Source organism: Gossypium raimondii, chromosome 8, assembly GCF_025698545.1.
Source record: "Gossypium raimondii isolate GPD5lz chromosome 8, ASM2569854v1, whole genome shotgun sequence".
In the NCBI taxonomy this organism is placed as follows: domain Eukaryota; kingdom Viridiplantae; phylum Streptophyta; class Magnoliopsida; order Malvales; family Malvaceae; genus Gossypium; species Gossypium raimondii.
In genome coordinates, this window is record NC_068572.1 from 62,458,572 (window position 1) to 62,471,965 (window position 13,394).

General features: G+C 30.2%; 2 protein-coding genes across 3 annotated transcripts; one reads left to right on the forward strand and one right to left on the reverse strand.

Moving 5' to 3' along the window:
* The first annotated feature begins 5,611 nt into the window (after window positions 1-5,611).
* LOC105792999 (two-component response regulator ARR12) lies at window positions 5,612-8,949 on the forward strand. Of its 2 annotated transcripts, none has more exons than XM_012621903.2 (6): window positions 5,612-6,031; window positions 6,252-6,404; window positions 6,555-6,950; window positions 7,038-7,117; window positions 7,357-8,493; window positions 8,679-8,949. In XM_012621903.2, the coding sequence occupies exons 1-6, from the start codon at window positions 5,890-5,892 to the stop codon at window positions 8,754-8,756; spliced, it is 1,986 nt and encodes a 661-aa protein (XP_012477357.1). In that variant the 5' UTR covers window positions 5,612-5,889; the 3' UTR covers window positions 8,757-8,949. The 2 variants fall into 2 exon arrangements, with proteins under 2 accessions (XP_012477357.1, XP_012477358.1); XM_012621904.2 differs by having other exon boundaries at window positions 5,881-6,063.
* A 145-nt stretch (window positions 8,950-9,094) lies between these two features.
* On the reverse strand, window positions 9,095-13,028 carry LOC105793001 (calmodulin-binding protein 60 E). Its single transcript, XM_012621905.2, has 7 exons — window positions 12,690-13,028; window positions 12,069-12,144; window positions 11,502-11,560; window positions 10,685-11,178; window positions 10,432-10,592; window positions 10,139-10,342; window positions 9,095-10,031 (listed from the first exon to the last, which is right to left on the reverse strand). The coding sequence occupies exons 1-7, from the start codon at window positions 12,785-12,787 to the stop codon at window positions 9,291-9,293; spliced, it is 1,833 nt and encodes a 610-aa protein (XP_012477359.1). The 5' UTR covers window positions 12,788-13,028; the 3' UTR covers window positions 9,095-9,290.
* Window positions 13,029-13,394: the final 366 nt, after the last annotated feature.

Sequence of the window (13,394 nt, forward strand, 5' to 3'; positions counted from 1 at the left end):
CTTATTTCGTTATTGATGTAGATATTTAAAAAAAATTATCTTTTTGAAATTTGTTAAAAATATTTATGATGTACAAATGGACTATCACATAAATGATCACATCAATGCCGTAAAAATTTAACAGCCCAATTAACTTTTTTTAAATAATTTAATTAAAATTTAAATGTTAAGATCAATAAAATAGACAAATATTAAAAACTAAATTTATTGTTATACCTTTTAAGTTAAAATAATTCTCAACTTAACTAGAATTATTATTATTACTATTTTTTAACAAGAAGTTGTTAATATTTTCAACAAGATGAAGACTAAATGGGAAGAAAACATTGCTTATGTTGTAATTAGCTTGTTGACAATCAAAGGGATTTGTCGTGGATTTAAAGATTAATTAATTAATCATTAACCAACTTGCTTCATCGAATTATATACATTTTTCATTTCTGAGCCTTGTTGGATCTATACCCTTTATACGACATCTAACTATTGGACTGTTCATTAATTATGATGTTAATCACCATTGATCTTTCATTATCGTATTTAAGCTATGATTAGAAAATATAGATGTTTTTCGCTAAGATAAATAAAATACATTTAGAAGTATATAAATATCAGACTAATTATAACATAAAATATGTTCACATGCAAATATCATGTCTGCCCATTACTTCCATGTTCCACTAGGAGACTGTTGGCCCATTAACTCATCGATTCACTTTATTATAACCATATAAATGTATACTTAGATATTCTTTTACATATTTAAATTAGTATATTTATATAATTTTTGACTATTTTATATAATATAAAATTTTGAGATATTCTAAGAACATATTTTACTGGTTTTCAATTTTAATAGTCTCTCATGAAAATTTTAATTTTATACTAATGAATATTAATTTTCTTAAAATTTAAGTATAATATATATAAAATAATATTTTTAATATTTTGAATTAAAATAATTTGCATTATAAATCAATTTCTTATTCAAGTTGTGCAATTTTAATCTAAATCGAATTAAATTAAATTAAAATTCTAAAATGAGTAGGAATATATTAATAAAAGTACCATAAAGGCCTCTATATTTGTAAAGTTGAATTTTGTCATCTTTATTAAAATAGATAAATTAATTTTGTATATTAAATAAAAGTAAATTAATCATGTTAAAAATTTCATCTATTTTTAATGTAACTGTTAACTATTCTACCATGAATTTTAAAATAAAACTTAATTTAATTTTTAATAAAAAATAATTATTTTAATCTAATATATAAATATTTATTTACTCGTTTTTCAATAAAGGAATAAAATGTCATATAACTCGTAAAATAAACCTAATATACTTATTTATACCCATCAGTTTGATTAAAGCTGCATTTCGGTTCGGGTTTTGGGTACGAAATCTAAAGTAGAACCGACGGTTAAACCGTTTAGCCAATGGGAAGATGAAACGTGGAGGATTCTGGCTCAAAACCAGGGGCTCCCCTAAGAGCAACAAAATAAATAAATTTTAAAAATTGTACTATTTTTGGTACTTCTCGTGACACCCTGACCTATTCTTTTCAAGGACACAAATGACACCACCCTTCTTACTCTCCTTTTTATAGCGTGGGAATCACCGCCCATATTTTTACAAAAGAATATCGAATATTTATTTATAAAGTAGTAATATTTTACGACTAATTAATGTACCAAAAAAAATTAAATGATGAAATATGTTTAGCAAGGAATTTTCTTGAACTGGAAGGAAGGGAGAAAATCAGTCAAATGCGCTTGTTTAAAATTATAGTTAGTTTTTAATATATTATTAATAAAATTTTAATTTTAAAATACAAATTAAAAATTTACATTTTATTTTTAAATAATTAAGGATATTTACTTTTACAAGTAATGCTAGATTAAAAAGTCAATGTTTTCTAATCGAAAAAGTGAATGGTTTTAAAATATAGCTGAATAACGTGAAAATCAAATTTTAAAAATAAAAATAAAAATATTATTTTATTTTCACCTATAGTCAATGAAATAAAATATTTTAAAATAAATTTAAGAGGTAGACATAACTCATGTATTCTTTTTTTTAATATGTAATTACAAATAATATATTCACATAACAATAACTAAAATCAATTAAGTATCCACACATGTATAAATGTGCATAAAAAACTTAAACCTAAGCATTATTATTATTTGAATCGAATTAAATTGTTTGGTTGAAATAATTAAATAAAAATCAATTGATATATTAATCTAGACATAAAGATTTAATTAACTGAACTACTCAAAATTAAAAAATAATGTTTAAATTTATAAATTATTTATATTTTTAATTGTTTATTTAAAAGTAAACATTTAATTAAATTAAAATTGATAATTTTACCATCGATTTGATTATTAAAAGTTATAACGTTTTGTATCCTCTTATGTACTTTTTTTTTTTTGTGTTTTACTTATATGTAGATAAATAATTATTAGAAAAGAAATGTGAAAAAGAAATCATGAAAGCACGTGTTGAAATCGTACTTGGTGGATGCAACTTTTAAATGTTGCTATCGGATCAGATATTTTCTATTTTAATATGCAAACTTCATGTCATAAAATTACGTGGTCAATATATTAGCAAAGGAAATGCAACATTCAACATTTTCTTTGAAAATTCTTAATATTGTATATATTTATTCGTTGGTTAATAAAATAAAATAAAATATTTAAATAAATACTAATATTATAAAGAAAATGTAAATAATTAAGGATGGAACGTGGAAAACGAGGAATTAAACATCAGTATATAAAGAAGTAAAAGAAGTCAATAAAATTATTTTAGAAATTTGCAATGTTTTTAGACCTAATAAAAATCCTACTAAAATTGATGTGTAATTATTGGTTTTTTTCGTCTCAAAGGAAATTTGATGGCTTGGCAAATAGTATCAACAGGCACTATTTGAATTATTTCAAATGGAAAATTGATTTACATTATATGTATTTAGATAAAATTAAATGCTTGATTTAATTAGAAATTAAAGATTAAAACTTATTTGAGTTTATTCAACTAAAATGGTAAATTTTAATTTTTTTCATTTTATCCTGTATTGAGCAAGAGTTAATTAAAAATGAATGTGCTCATGAATCATGATTAGGCAATAATAAAATGAAGAACATTTAAGGAGTAAAACACACATTTCTAACAATTGTCAAAATTTTTGAATATTTTAATGGGAACTTAAATTATTATGTAGTTTTATTTAAATGTTAAGATGTAACGTCTTCAAAATAATAAAAGAAAATAAAAGATTATAGAAGAGTTGAGATTCATAAGAAAAAATAATTTTGAAATTAATTTTTTTGGCTAGAGATATTACAAATTAAGGAGAGGATGAGAATAATAGAGTTTTAGCCCTTGCATTTGGGTTCTAACAAATAATGGTGATTTCAAAAAAATTTTAGAAGGTAGAATTGAATTATAAATTTTGAAAAATTAAAATATAATTTTATGGTTATATAATTTTTTAAAAGAATTAATATAATTTTTTTATTTTAAAGGGTTAAAGTACAATTTAACCATATGTTAATGTATAATTTAAACATTTTCTTAAGAGGTTGCATAGCAAAATTTTTACTATTAGCCCCGCTAATAAAAAACTTAATCACTACTCCCTCATGTCTAAAAAGACCAAACTTATAAAAGTGTAAATATATCTAAGGTTAGGTTTTAGATAGACTTATATGATTGGATTTAAATCTTAGATTTAATTAACTCAAATTTATAATTAATAAAAATATGTTTATTAAATTATATTAACATGAAATGTTTTTAATATTATTTTAAATAATTTGACTCATTAAAACCTCTCAACAAAATTAAAGTTTAAAATTTAAAAATATGCATATATTAAATCAAATTTTGAAATAGTCAATTTGAAACGAACAAATAAAAGAAAATCTAAAAATAAGGTCCTAATTATAAGGCATCAACTAGTAAAAGGATTAAATTGAAATAAAATCATAATTAACATCAAAAATGGATTAAATCTTTAATAAAAATAGGTTTAAGGGTGTAAAAGTCTTCAAACTTAAAAAAAAAATTAAGTTTTGCTCTTTTTTTCCAACTCATTTGGTTACTTGAACTTTTAAAATACATAAAAAAAACTCTCAAACCTTTTAAAAGAAAAACAAATAAGCCCCTATTTTTTTTGCGCTTAATTGGGTACTTGAACTTTTAAAATGCATCAAAAAACCTCAAACTTAAAAAAGAAGAAGCAATTAAGCCCTTGCTTTTATTAAAATTAGAAAAAACTTAAAATCAATAAAAGCTATAAATATTATTAAAATTTAATAAAAATCAAATATTAAAAATTAGAATAAAATATAAAAAGAAAAAAATATAAAATTGTAAAATTGTATAAAATTAGTAAGAAATTATAAAAATATAGAAATATAAAAACTTATAAAATTTTATAAAGTTATAAAAATGTAAAGAAATATAAATTTAGTAAAAAATTTATAAAATTATCATACCAAAAGAAGCATTTTATAATTTTTCTATAACTTTTATTGATTTTTATTTTTTATAATTTTTGTCACATGCCATGTTGTATTGCAACACATGATGACTTTAATTAAAAAAAACTAGGGTCATTAATTTTGTACGATTTTTATAAAATTTTATAATTTTTATTTTTACAATTTTATAAAAATATTCTAATTTTAATAAATTTAGAATTTTATTTTTATTAAAATTTAATAATTTTTCTAAAATTTATTATTTATAATATTTTTCTGATTTTAATAAGAGCATGGACTTAATTGTTTTTTGAAAAATTTTAAGGGTCTTTTGATATATTTTGAAAATTAAGAAAAATAAAAACTTTTAGACGTGAAACCTAAAAATATTTATCATTGAGGGTTTAATTTAAACATGGTAATTCTTAAATAAAATTTAAGGGGTGGGAGATTGAAGCGAATTTTTGGTGGTGGGTGTAATTCTCTTCCAAAAGTGATGCCAATTAGTACTTAATTAAAGGCTATAAATAAATTACCTTGCTCCATATTTTAATGGTAATCTTTCATAAAATATATACTTTTTTTATAAAAATTTTGAAAATTTAAATATTTAACATAAAGTCAAAGATACACATCCTCAATTAACAGTTTAACACTAATTTTAGGAATGGTTGCCTTTAAAAGAAGTGTATGTTAAATGAAAATAATATTTTAATATCCTATCTAAATCTAAATCGACCCGAGTTTGGGGAAAAATAAAATAAAAATAAAAATTTATTATTATTATCACCTTTAACACACACAAAACTCAATTATCAAAACAGTGGAATAAATAAATTAGGAATACACAAATTTATAAATTAATAATAGTTTAATCTATTATTATAGTCGTTAAATAAATTTATTAGATGAAAAATAAATAATATTCAAATTAATTAACATTCTTCAATGACAAAAAACCCTTTTTATTATTAATGCTAAATATTATAAATTCTATTTTAATTGTAAAATACAATATATAAACGTGGAATATATGTGGAAAATAAAAATAAAGGATGTTTGCTTTGACAATAAAAAAGGCTTACAAACAAAGAAAATACACAAGAAGAAAAAGGAGGTAAACTCTGTTTTAGCTATCTCCATCATTGCCTCCTCGTACAACTTTTAACTTGCAAAGCCCTCTCTTTTTTTTCATCTCCTATTTCTCTCTCACACCCAATCTTTGTCTTTGTACTTTTGTCTTCCTTTTTTTAAATGCGTTTTTGGCAATCTGTGTTATCTTTTGAACCTTTAAAAACAGTGGTTAAACTTGAAAAGATTAGTGCTTTGGCTTTGTGATCTCTGTTTTTGCTCTGTTTTTTTTTTTTGTTTCATTTGCTTATTTTGAAAATAACCATGGAGGAGAAAATGGGTGGTTCCAATGGTGAAGATAGTGGGGAGGACCAGTTTCCAGTTGGCATGCGTGTTTTAGCTGTTGATGATGATCCTATTTGCCTCAAGATTTTGGCTAATCTGCTGTGTAAATGCCAATATCAGGGTCAGTCCTTTCATGTTCAATTCAATTCAAAGGTCTGTTCATGTTGTAGAAACTTTAGATAAATTATGTGGTTAACTTTTGGATACTGTTCTATCAGGAAAATATGTATGTTGTGCTTTGCAGTGTTCATTTGATTTGGATCTCTATAATTGTTGGGCTTAAGTACTTGAATTTGAGGTTACTTTTTGACATTTCATTTATGTTATTGTTTTTTTTGCAGTTACTACGACCAATCAGGCAATAATAGCCCTTAAAATGTTGAGGGGAAACAAAAATAGATATGATTTGGTTATTAGTGATGTTAATATGCCAGATATGGATGGGTTTAAGCTACTTGAACTTGTGGGGCTTGAAATGGACCTGCCTGTAATCAGTAAGGCATTAACCCATTTTTTGTTTCATTTAATGGCAGTAAAATGAATTGATATTCATTTGTATTATTTTCTGTTGATTCTTTTTGTGGTAAATTTGAGTAATGGAGTAGAGTTGTCTTTGAAATGATTTATCATTTAATTGATTCCAGTGTTGTCGGCACATAGCGATACCAAGCTTGTAATGAAGGGGATTACTCATGGTGCTTGTGACTACTTATTGAAGCCCGTTCGAATTGAGGAGCTGAAAAACATATGGCAACACGTGGTCAGAAGAAAGAAACCGGACTCTAAGGATGAACTTGCGGCCCCAAATCACGATAAATCTCGAGGAGGAACTGGAGAAGCTGGTCAAACATGGGTGGCCTGCAGTTCGGATCAGAAAGTCAATAAGAAGAGAAAGGACCAAAGTGAAGATGAGGAAGAAGAGACTGAAGATAACGGACATGAGAATGAAGACTCCTCGAGCCAGAAGAAGCCTAGAGTTGTTTGGTCTGTAGATTTGCATAGGAAGTTCGTTGCAGCTGTCAATCAATTGGGTCTTGGCGGTGAGTTTTCTGTTCTGTCCCAGTGATCACATAGCCCGACTGCATTTTCTGATTTTAGTTATTCATTTTCTCTTTATTCAAATGCAGACCAGGCTGTTCCAAAGAAAATCCTTGACCTCATGAATGTTGAAGGGCTTACGAGGGAGAATGTAGCAAGCCATCTACAGGTGAATCCCTTTCCTTGGTGACCTTTACTTCTGCATTATGGTCTTCTATATATTGCCTTGCAACAATTATCAATTAATACAGTATGCATGTTTAAGTTTGAGGTAGACATGAGATCGAGTCAAGATGCTGTCCGTTCTGTATAAAAGTGCAGATACTTGAACCACAACCTCCTATAAAAATGTGTGTTAACTGGATATTTGTCTCCCCTTTAAGCTCACGGTTTTATGTTGTTTTGCAGAAATATAGGCTTTACCTGAGAAGACTCAGCAGTGTTGCAACACAACAAGCAAACATGGTTGTTGCATTGGGCAGTAGAGGTCCCTCTCACTTACGTACAGGTTCACTGGATGGCTTTGGAGATTTTCGCTCATTCACTGGACCTAGAAGGTTTTCAAGTGCTTCTCTACCATCGTATCAATCACGTGGAACGTTTGGTAGATTGAACTCCTCAGCTGCTTTGACCCTAAGCGGTATTTCTTCTGGTGTGATTCAACCCGGAAATTCTGTTAATGGTCTTGGAAAGATTCAGCCTGTGGTATTACCTGCAAACCAGAATCAAAATGAAGCTTTGTTTCAAGGGATCACGGCTTCTATAGAGCTAAACCAACTGTCGCAGACCAAGTCCACTAATCACTTTGGAGAATACAATTGTGTTAATGAGCGGAATGTTTTTCGTATTTCCTCTAGCTTCCCAGATGCTAGAGTGGTGGTTGGTAGCTCAAGCAATTCTCTGTCAACTGCCTCAGGCAATGCTTTGGTGTTACATGGAAGCACGCAAGAGGTGCAATGTAGTGCTGCATTTGAAAATCTACCCTCTTTTGGTATGACATCACTGAATCGGGAATCTAATGACCTGAGTGTTCGTGGTTCTTTTAATTGTCTTGAACATGGTAGATGCAGTGAGAACTGGCAGGGCACTGTTCAATTATCCAATTTCCCACCAAGTAATGAGCAGTTGCCGAGTAATAATCTGCAAGAAAGCATCCCTTGGAGGAACTCTTCCCCAAGTAACAGTCGTATTGCTCTTTCTTCAATGGCAAGTTCAGCAGTTTTGGGGGATTCTAGAGCAGACATGCTCTGTAAAGCTGGCCTAAATAATTCATACAGCCATGTGGATTCCCGGGTTTCTGCAAGTGGGTCTATGATGGACCAAAACAATGCTGTTAGTAGTAACACAAATGATGTTTCTTTGTTCAGCCATTTAAATGGCGAGGCTCCTTTTGCTGTTAGGCACTCTGAGGGCGACAAATCATCGTCTGACACAGATTTGAGGTCCAATGACAACTTCCTCTTCCTGCAGTCAAAGCCACAGAACGGTTTCAGTCAAAATAATTTTGAATCCTTGGAGGATATAATGAGTCCCGTTTTCAAACTGGTATGACAAGAGAACTTCCTGTCTTTGTTATTTACATTTTTTATGCTTTCTTTTTCCTCGTTCTTGTCATAGTTAGCATTCGTATTGAAATATGAGATTCTGTAAAGTGTGGTAAACAACAGAGTTAGCCTCTGCAGATTAGTTTCCTTTTTAAATTCTTTAAGATGACTGTTCCCTTGATGCAGGAGCAAAATAATGAGACTGCATTCATGGATGGGGGATTCGGATTTGATGTTGCATACCCCCTTGGATCGTGCATGTGATACAGTTGGTGCTGATTCTCGGATAAAAGATGTGAAAAAGGCATAAAGCAATAATCCTTTTCATAGGAGTCTCTATCATTATCTTAGTTTATTCTCTGTTGCTCCATTTTATTTCTGCTTGAAATTGATGACAGCATTCTCCTTTTTCAGATTTCTCTCTTTATGAAATGGTACCTTTAGAAAATTTGCAGTCCCTCAGTTTTCCATTGTTTTTGTTTCATATATATATATTATAAAGTTACAATCCTTTATGTAAGAATAAAACGAATCAAACTATTATTTAAGTGTTAAAAAGCATGAAAATATTACACATGGAGCAAAGAGAAACAAGCTTCATATACAGAAATTCTGACTTGTTATATAATCAGCATTCTCTGATGAATATGCCTTATCAAATATTGGCAAAGATAACAGAACTTGGAATTTTTCAACAATGTTGCCAAATGAAGGTTAATGATTGCTGAGGCACCAATCCTTTGTCAACCAGCTAATAGATAATGATGTTAAAATACGTTTTTTTAAGCATCAGAACAGTTAATCAAGCTCAACAAGCTGTGCTCTTCTTTCAGCAGCTTTCTTTCTTATAAATATTCCCCACCTTAAAGCAGCTTTTAACTTAAGCCACCCCACAACCGCTTTCCCCGATCCTTTGCCACGTTCTGGCACATAAGGATAAGGGTGGTCCATTTGATGATCATATGGGATGGTGTATGCATAAGAAGATTCATCTGGATGACCAAAACCAGCTCCCATACCAACACCTACACCGAATGTTTTCAGCAGTCTTTGCATGTCATCAGTCTCTAACATTTCTGAACTCCTAAGTCGGATTTCCTCAGCAAAGAAATCTTCAAATCCATGCCCGGTCCTCGGCCGAGACCAATCTCCTGCAAAACCTGATACCCCAGCTGTCGAGTTTCCTCCGATTGGCATGTAACTTATGGTGGTGGTACTAGGTAATAATGCTTTCTGATTATTCATTGTCATTGCTGCATTCTGATCAGACCTTCCAAAGGGAAATTCAATCAACTGATGGACTGTTTGGTGGGTATTATTATTATGGCATTGTGGACTTGGCTCTGAGGTGATATACTGCTGTCTACTCTTTTGAGCAGTTGTGGCATAGTAATCTGCATCGTAGTTGTTATCGTTTACCGGTGCAGCTGACGGATTTGCTACCTTTGTACTTCTAAGGGTATTGAGAACCTTGTCGTCATATTCAATAACTTGATGCCAATTTTCATATGCTCTCTTCACCAGGGAATCAACAAAAAGCTGTACGCAAAATTTCATGTCAATTAGTCATATTGTTCTTGGTAGGGGCAGTTTGTGTTCCGGTTTTCGTTTCTGTGGAGCATTGCAAATATAAGAAAAAGCCGAACCTTTTGATTGTGGTTAAGTGATTCCAAAGATAGGAACTGGCCATCAGCAATAAGACCTCTGAGTTCATAAATGTGATTAAAAACAACACCAGTGTTATGTGTTTGATCAGGGTAATAAACATAAAGCTTTCCTCCCAAGATGCAAGTCTTAGCATGCTCCACTGTGTTCTCCCACATTCTATTTGACATCCCACTTCCCAAGATCTATATATCAAGAAATCAAAGAATGCAGGGGTAAAAAACGAGGCTATACGAGCAGAAAACAGAGATCTGTTGGAAAGGAAATGGCTTACGTTTCTTAGTTTTTGTGAATCCCGAACAAGAAGTCGAAGAAAATCTTCAACCGTCACAATTTCAGCTTTCAACAACTTCTTATGTAATGCTCCATCTTTGGCTATTCTGTCCAATCTCCACACTTCATCATGCAATGCAGGTGGATAATGTTTCTTGTACACTGCAAGTAAACAATGAAAAAGCTTTAAGGGGGAAATGATGGATATATATTAAGAGCAGAGCATTAAGGTAATTTGTAGTGGAAAAACTCACATTCTCCCCTATGATCTTTAACAGCAAAAGCTTCGGTTTTAGCTTCACGAACACGAATCCCTTCGCCATACCCGGGAGCAACCTTCAAACCAAGTCTGAATTTTCTACTCCGGATCCAACTTGAATTATCAGTGAATGTAAGATCTCCTAGAGTTCCAACACCTTCCTTGAGTGTTACTTGTAGTTCTCCGGTTAAAAGCGGTCGTTTCCCTTCGCGTTCTTTAACTTCATTGCTCTCAAACTGTTCTTTAGTCCAATCTTCATCAGCTTCTTCGTTAAAGTCACCTTCAAGGACCACAACATTGAGTTTGAGAGCTGATTCTGGTCCAGTTTGCACCACAGTGCCTGAGATCATATCGAGTAAGACGACATGGATGGCGGCCCCTTGCTCACCCTCAACTTTCCCTCCTGTGAATAGGTGAGGCGGCATTCTTGTTCTGAAATGAAGCTGTAGGTTTCTTCCATCTGCACTTTGTATTCTTGGTGGTGAATTCCTATTATGATTAGGAAAGCAATTTCATTATTAACAATACGACAAAACCCTTTTCTTGTGGTTTAAGGTACATTTCTAGGTGATTGAGTGAGTGTTAGATACGAGCATGTCTTATAAAGATAATACTTAATGTTTTTTAAAGCATTTCCTTATATTTGAAAGATCATACTTCTCCATTCTTAATATGTACCAAACACAAATATTTCCAGGAAAAAATGAGAAGTATCACCCCGTTTTATGAACATCATGAATATGGTGACAGAGAACCAAAGAGAAAATTCAAGTTTTAATGTCCAAATATTGGGTGTAACTGTAGAAGCAAACCTGGCAGTCAATGTAGCATTCCCTATTCTTGTCAATGCCCGTTCCACTTCCTCACTGACCTGTAATTCATTCAAAATGTAGAATCAGTACAAGCTCACTCATGGTAGAACACTTATGAAAGCAAAAGATTATGTTTATCATCAAGATTCTAGCCAATGTCTACGATATTCAGATTCGGGCATGAGCATTGGATAAAGTACGTGTTCAAAACATATTTTAAAGAATTATACCTTGGTAAACATATCTAAATACGTATCAAACACAAATGCTGAACACTAATACTTTAAAAAATAAAATAAAAGCCATAGCTTTAACTGTTCACGGTTGCTCAAACCTAGCTTCCATTAGCCCAGTTTTTGGACTAAATTTTCATAAATGAAACAAGAGATAATAAATGCTATAGTAAAAATAGATCATACTCGCAATGTTCTCGAATTGTTACTCCTTTAGTCAGTGTCGGATACGAGTATATATATATATTTTTCTTTGTAAGAGTGACACTCGATATTGATGTACGAATATGTCTTGGATACATATACTTCAGGAAAAATGAAAAGTCGAACTCACAATTCTGCGTAACATAGGCTCCAAAGATGAGCAAAGTCTTTGCATACTATCCACCTTCAGAGCTTCCACTATTACACTGCATATACATGTATGTATAATAATATCAACATGAATGAACTTTGCAGAAATTTCGACATTCAATACTTGCATATGTATTCGTATAAACCATGTTAAACAAACTCATCAAATTTAACAAAACTTGTTCATTTACATCATCTTGAACTGTGATAGTCAAGAAATCTATAAAAACTCCTACATGGACTAGAATAAACACATTGCCTACACAAGTCACTGGTTTTATAACTTAAATGTCCATATATACATACATATGCCATTCATGACATAACCATCTCCATAGCTTTCGAATAGTTGAAATCTCCTTGAATGAAAAGGTCAAGCTTTTTGTTATATTTCCATTAAAGCAATCAGCTGATATGCATATATAGTCAACGAGAACAGTTGAAGAAACTCATGCATATCAATCAGATTAGATCTCTTAAACAGCTATCATATCACCCAATTCACCAAACAAATACAAACCAAATTAAATCAAAACTTAGTATCTAAGTAAGGAAAAAAGAAAGATAAAAAAGCACCCATCAAGCTGAGCAAAGTAAGTACCTTGCCAAAGCTGGTAACTTTGGTTTCTTCGTTTCTGTAATATAGGTTGCATCTTCAATACCTTCTTCATGCCCTCTCTTGTTCCTTGAGTTTTCCATTTAGATAACAAGAAAATAAAAGAAAAATAATAAGAACCCAAGATATCCCAAAGAAGATTCAAAGAAGAAACTTTTAGAACAAAACTTTGAGTTCCCTAAACCAAGGTCCAAAGCTTAGACTCATTTTATTTTAGTTGTTTTTAGAAAATGAAGTTAATGTTATTATAGATCTAGGTGTAAAATTAACAAAGGGCTAAAATATATGTTTATTGGTAGATCTAGATTTATAATATTATATTTTACTTTCTGTCTAGTGATAAATATTATAATGTTGATAATTTTTTTTAAAATTTATATATAATTGAAGAAGAAAACACAGCTGTGTTTTGAGACTAGACTGGGTGCATGAACGTTGAAAGTATTGAAACCGCGTTTTTTTAGGCATCTCATCTCACTTCATGTCTTTTTAACTCAAATGCTACGCATGTGCGCTTTTCTGTTTAAAAACACTCTTTGTTTGTGTTTGGCTCTTGAGGAAAGTCAATGCTTGATCCATGTATGCATCATACCATTATTGGTTTTTTTTATGTTAGAATCATATTTTATCAATTTGGTACTTAATAAGGTTTAAAAAAAAGTTAAATAATTTTTTTAAATAAAAATATAA

What these genes read in the sequence shown, in the direction of transcription:
- LOC105792999 (XM_012621903.2), top strand. Translation starts at nt 5,890, where the DNA reads ATGGAGGAGAAAATGGGTGGTTCCAATGGTGAAGATAGTGGGGAGGAC. An exon ending in GTGTAAATGCCAATATCAGG is followed by an intron (nt 6,032 to 6,251) that starts GTCAGTCCTTTC and finishes TTTTTTTTGCAG; the next exon opens with TTACTACGACCAATCAGGCA. An exon ending in TGAGTCCCGTTTTCAAACTG is followed by an intron (nt 8,494 to 8,678) that starts GTATGACAAGAG and finishes CCCTTGATGCAG; the next exon opens with GAGCAAAATAATGAGACTGC.
- LOC105793001 (XM_012621905.2), bottom strand. Translation starts at nt 12,787, where the DNA reads ATGGAAAACTCAAGGAACAAGAGAGGGCATGAAGAAGGTATTGAAGAT. An exon ending in AAGTTACCAGCTTTGGCAAG is followed by an intron (nt 12,145 to 12,689) that starts GTACTTACTTTG and finishes ATGTATATGCAG; the next exon opens with TGTAATAGTGGAAGCTCTGA. An exon ending in ATTCACAAAAACTAAGAAAC is followed by an intron (nt 10,343 to 10,431) that starts GTAAGCCATTTC and finishes CTTGATATATAG; the next exon opens with ATCTTGGGAAGTGGGATGTC.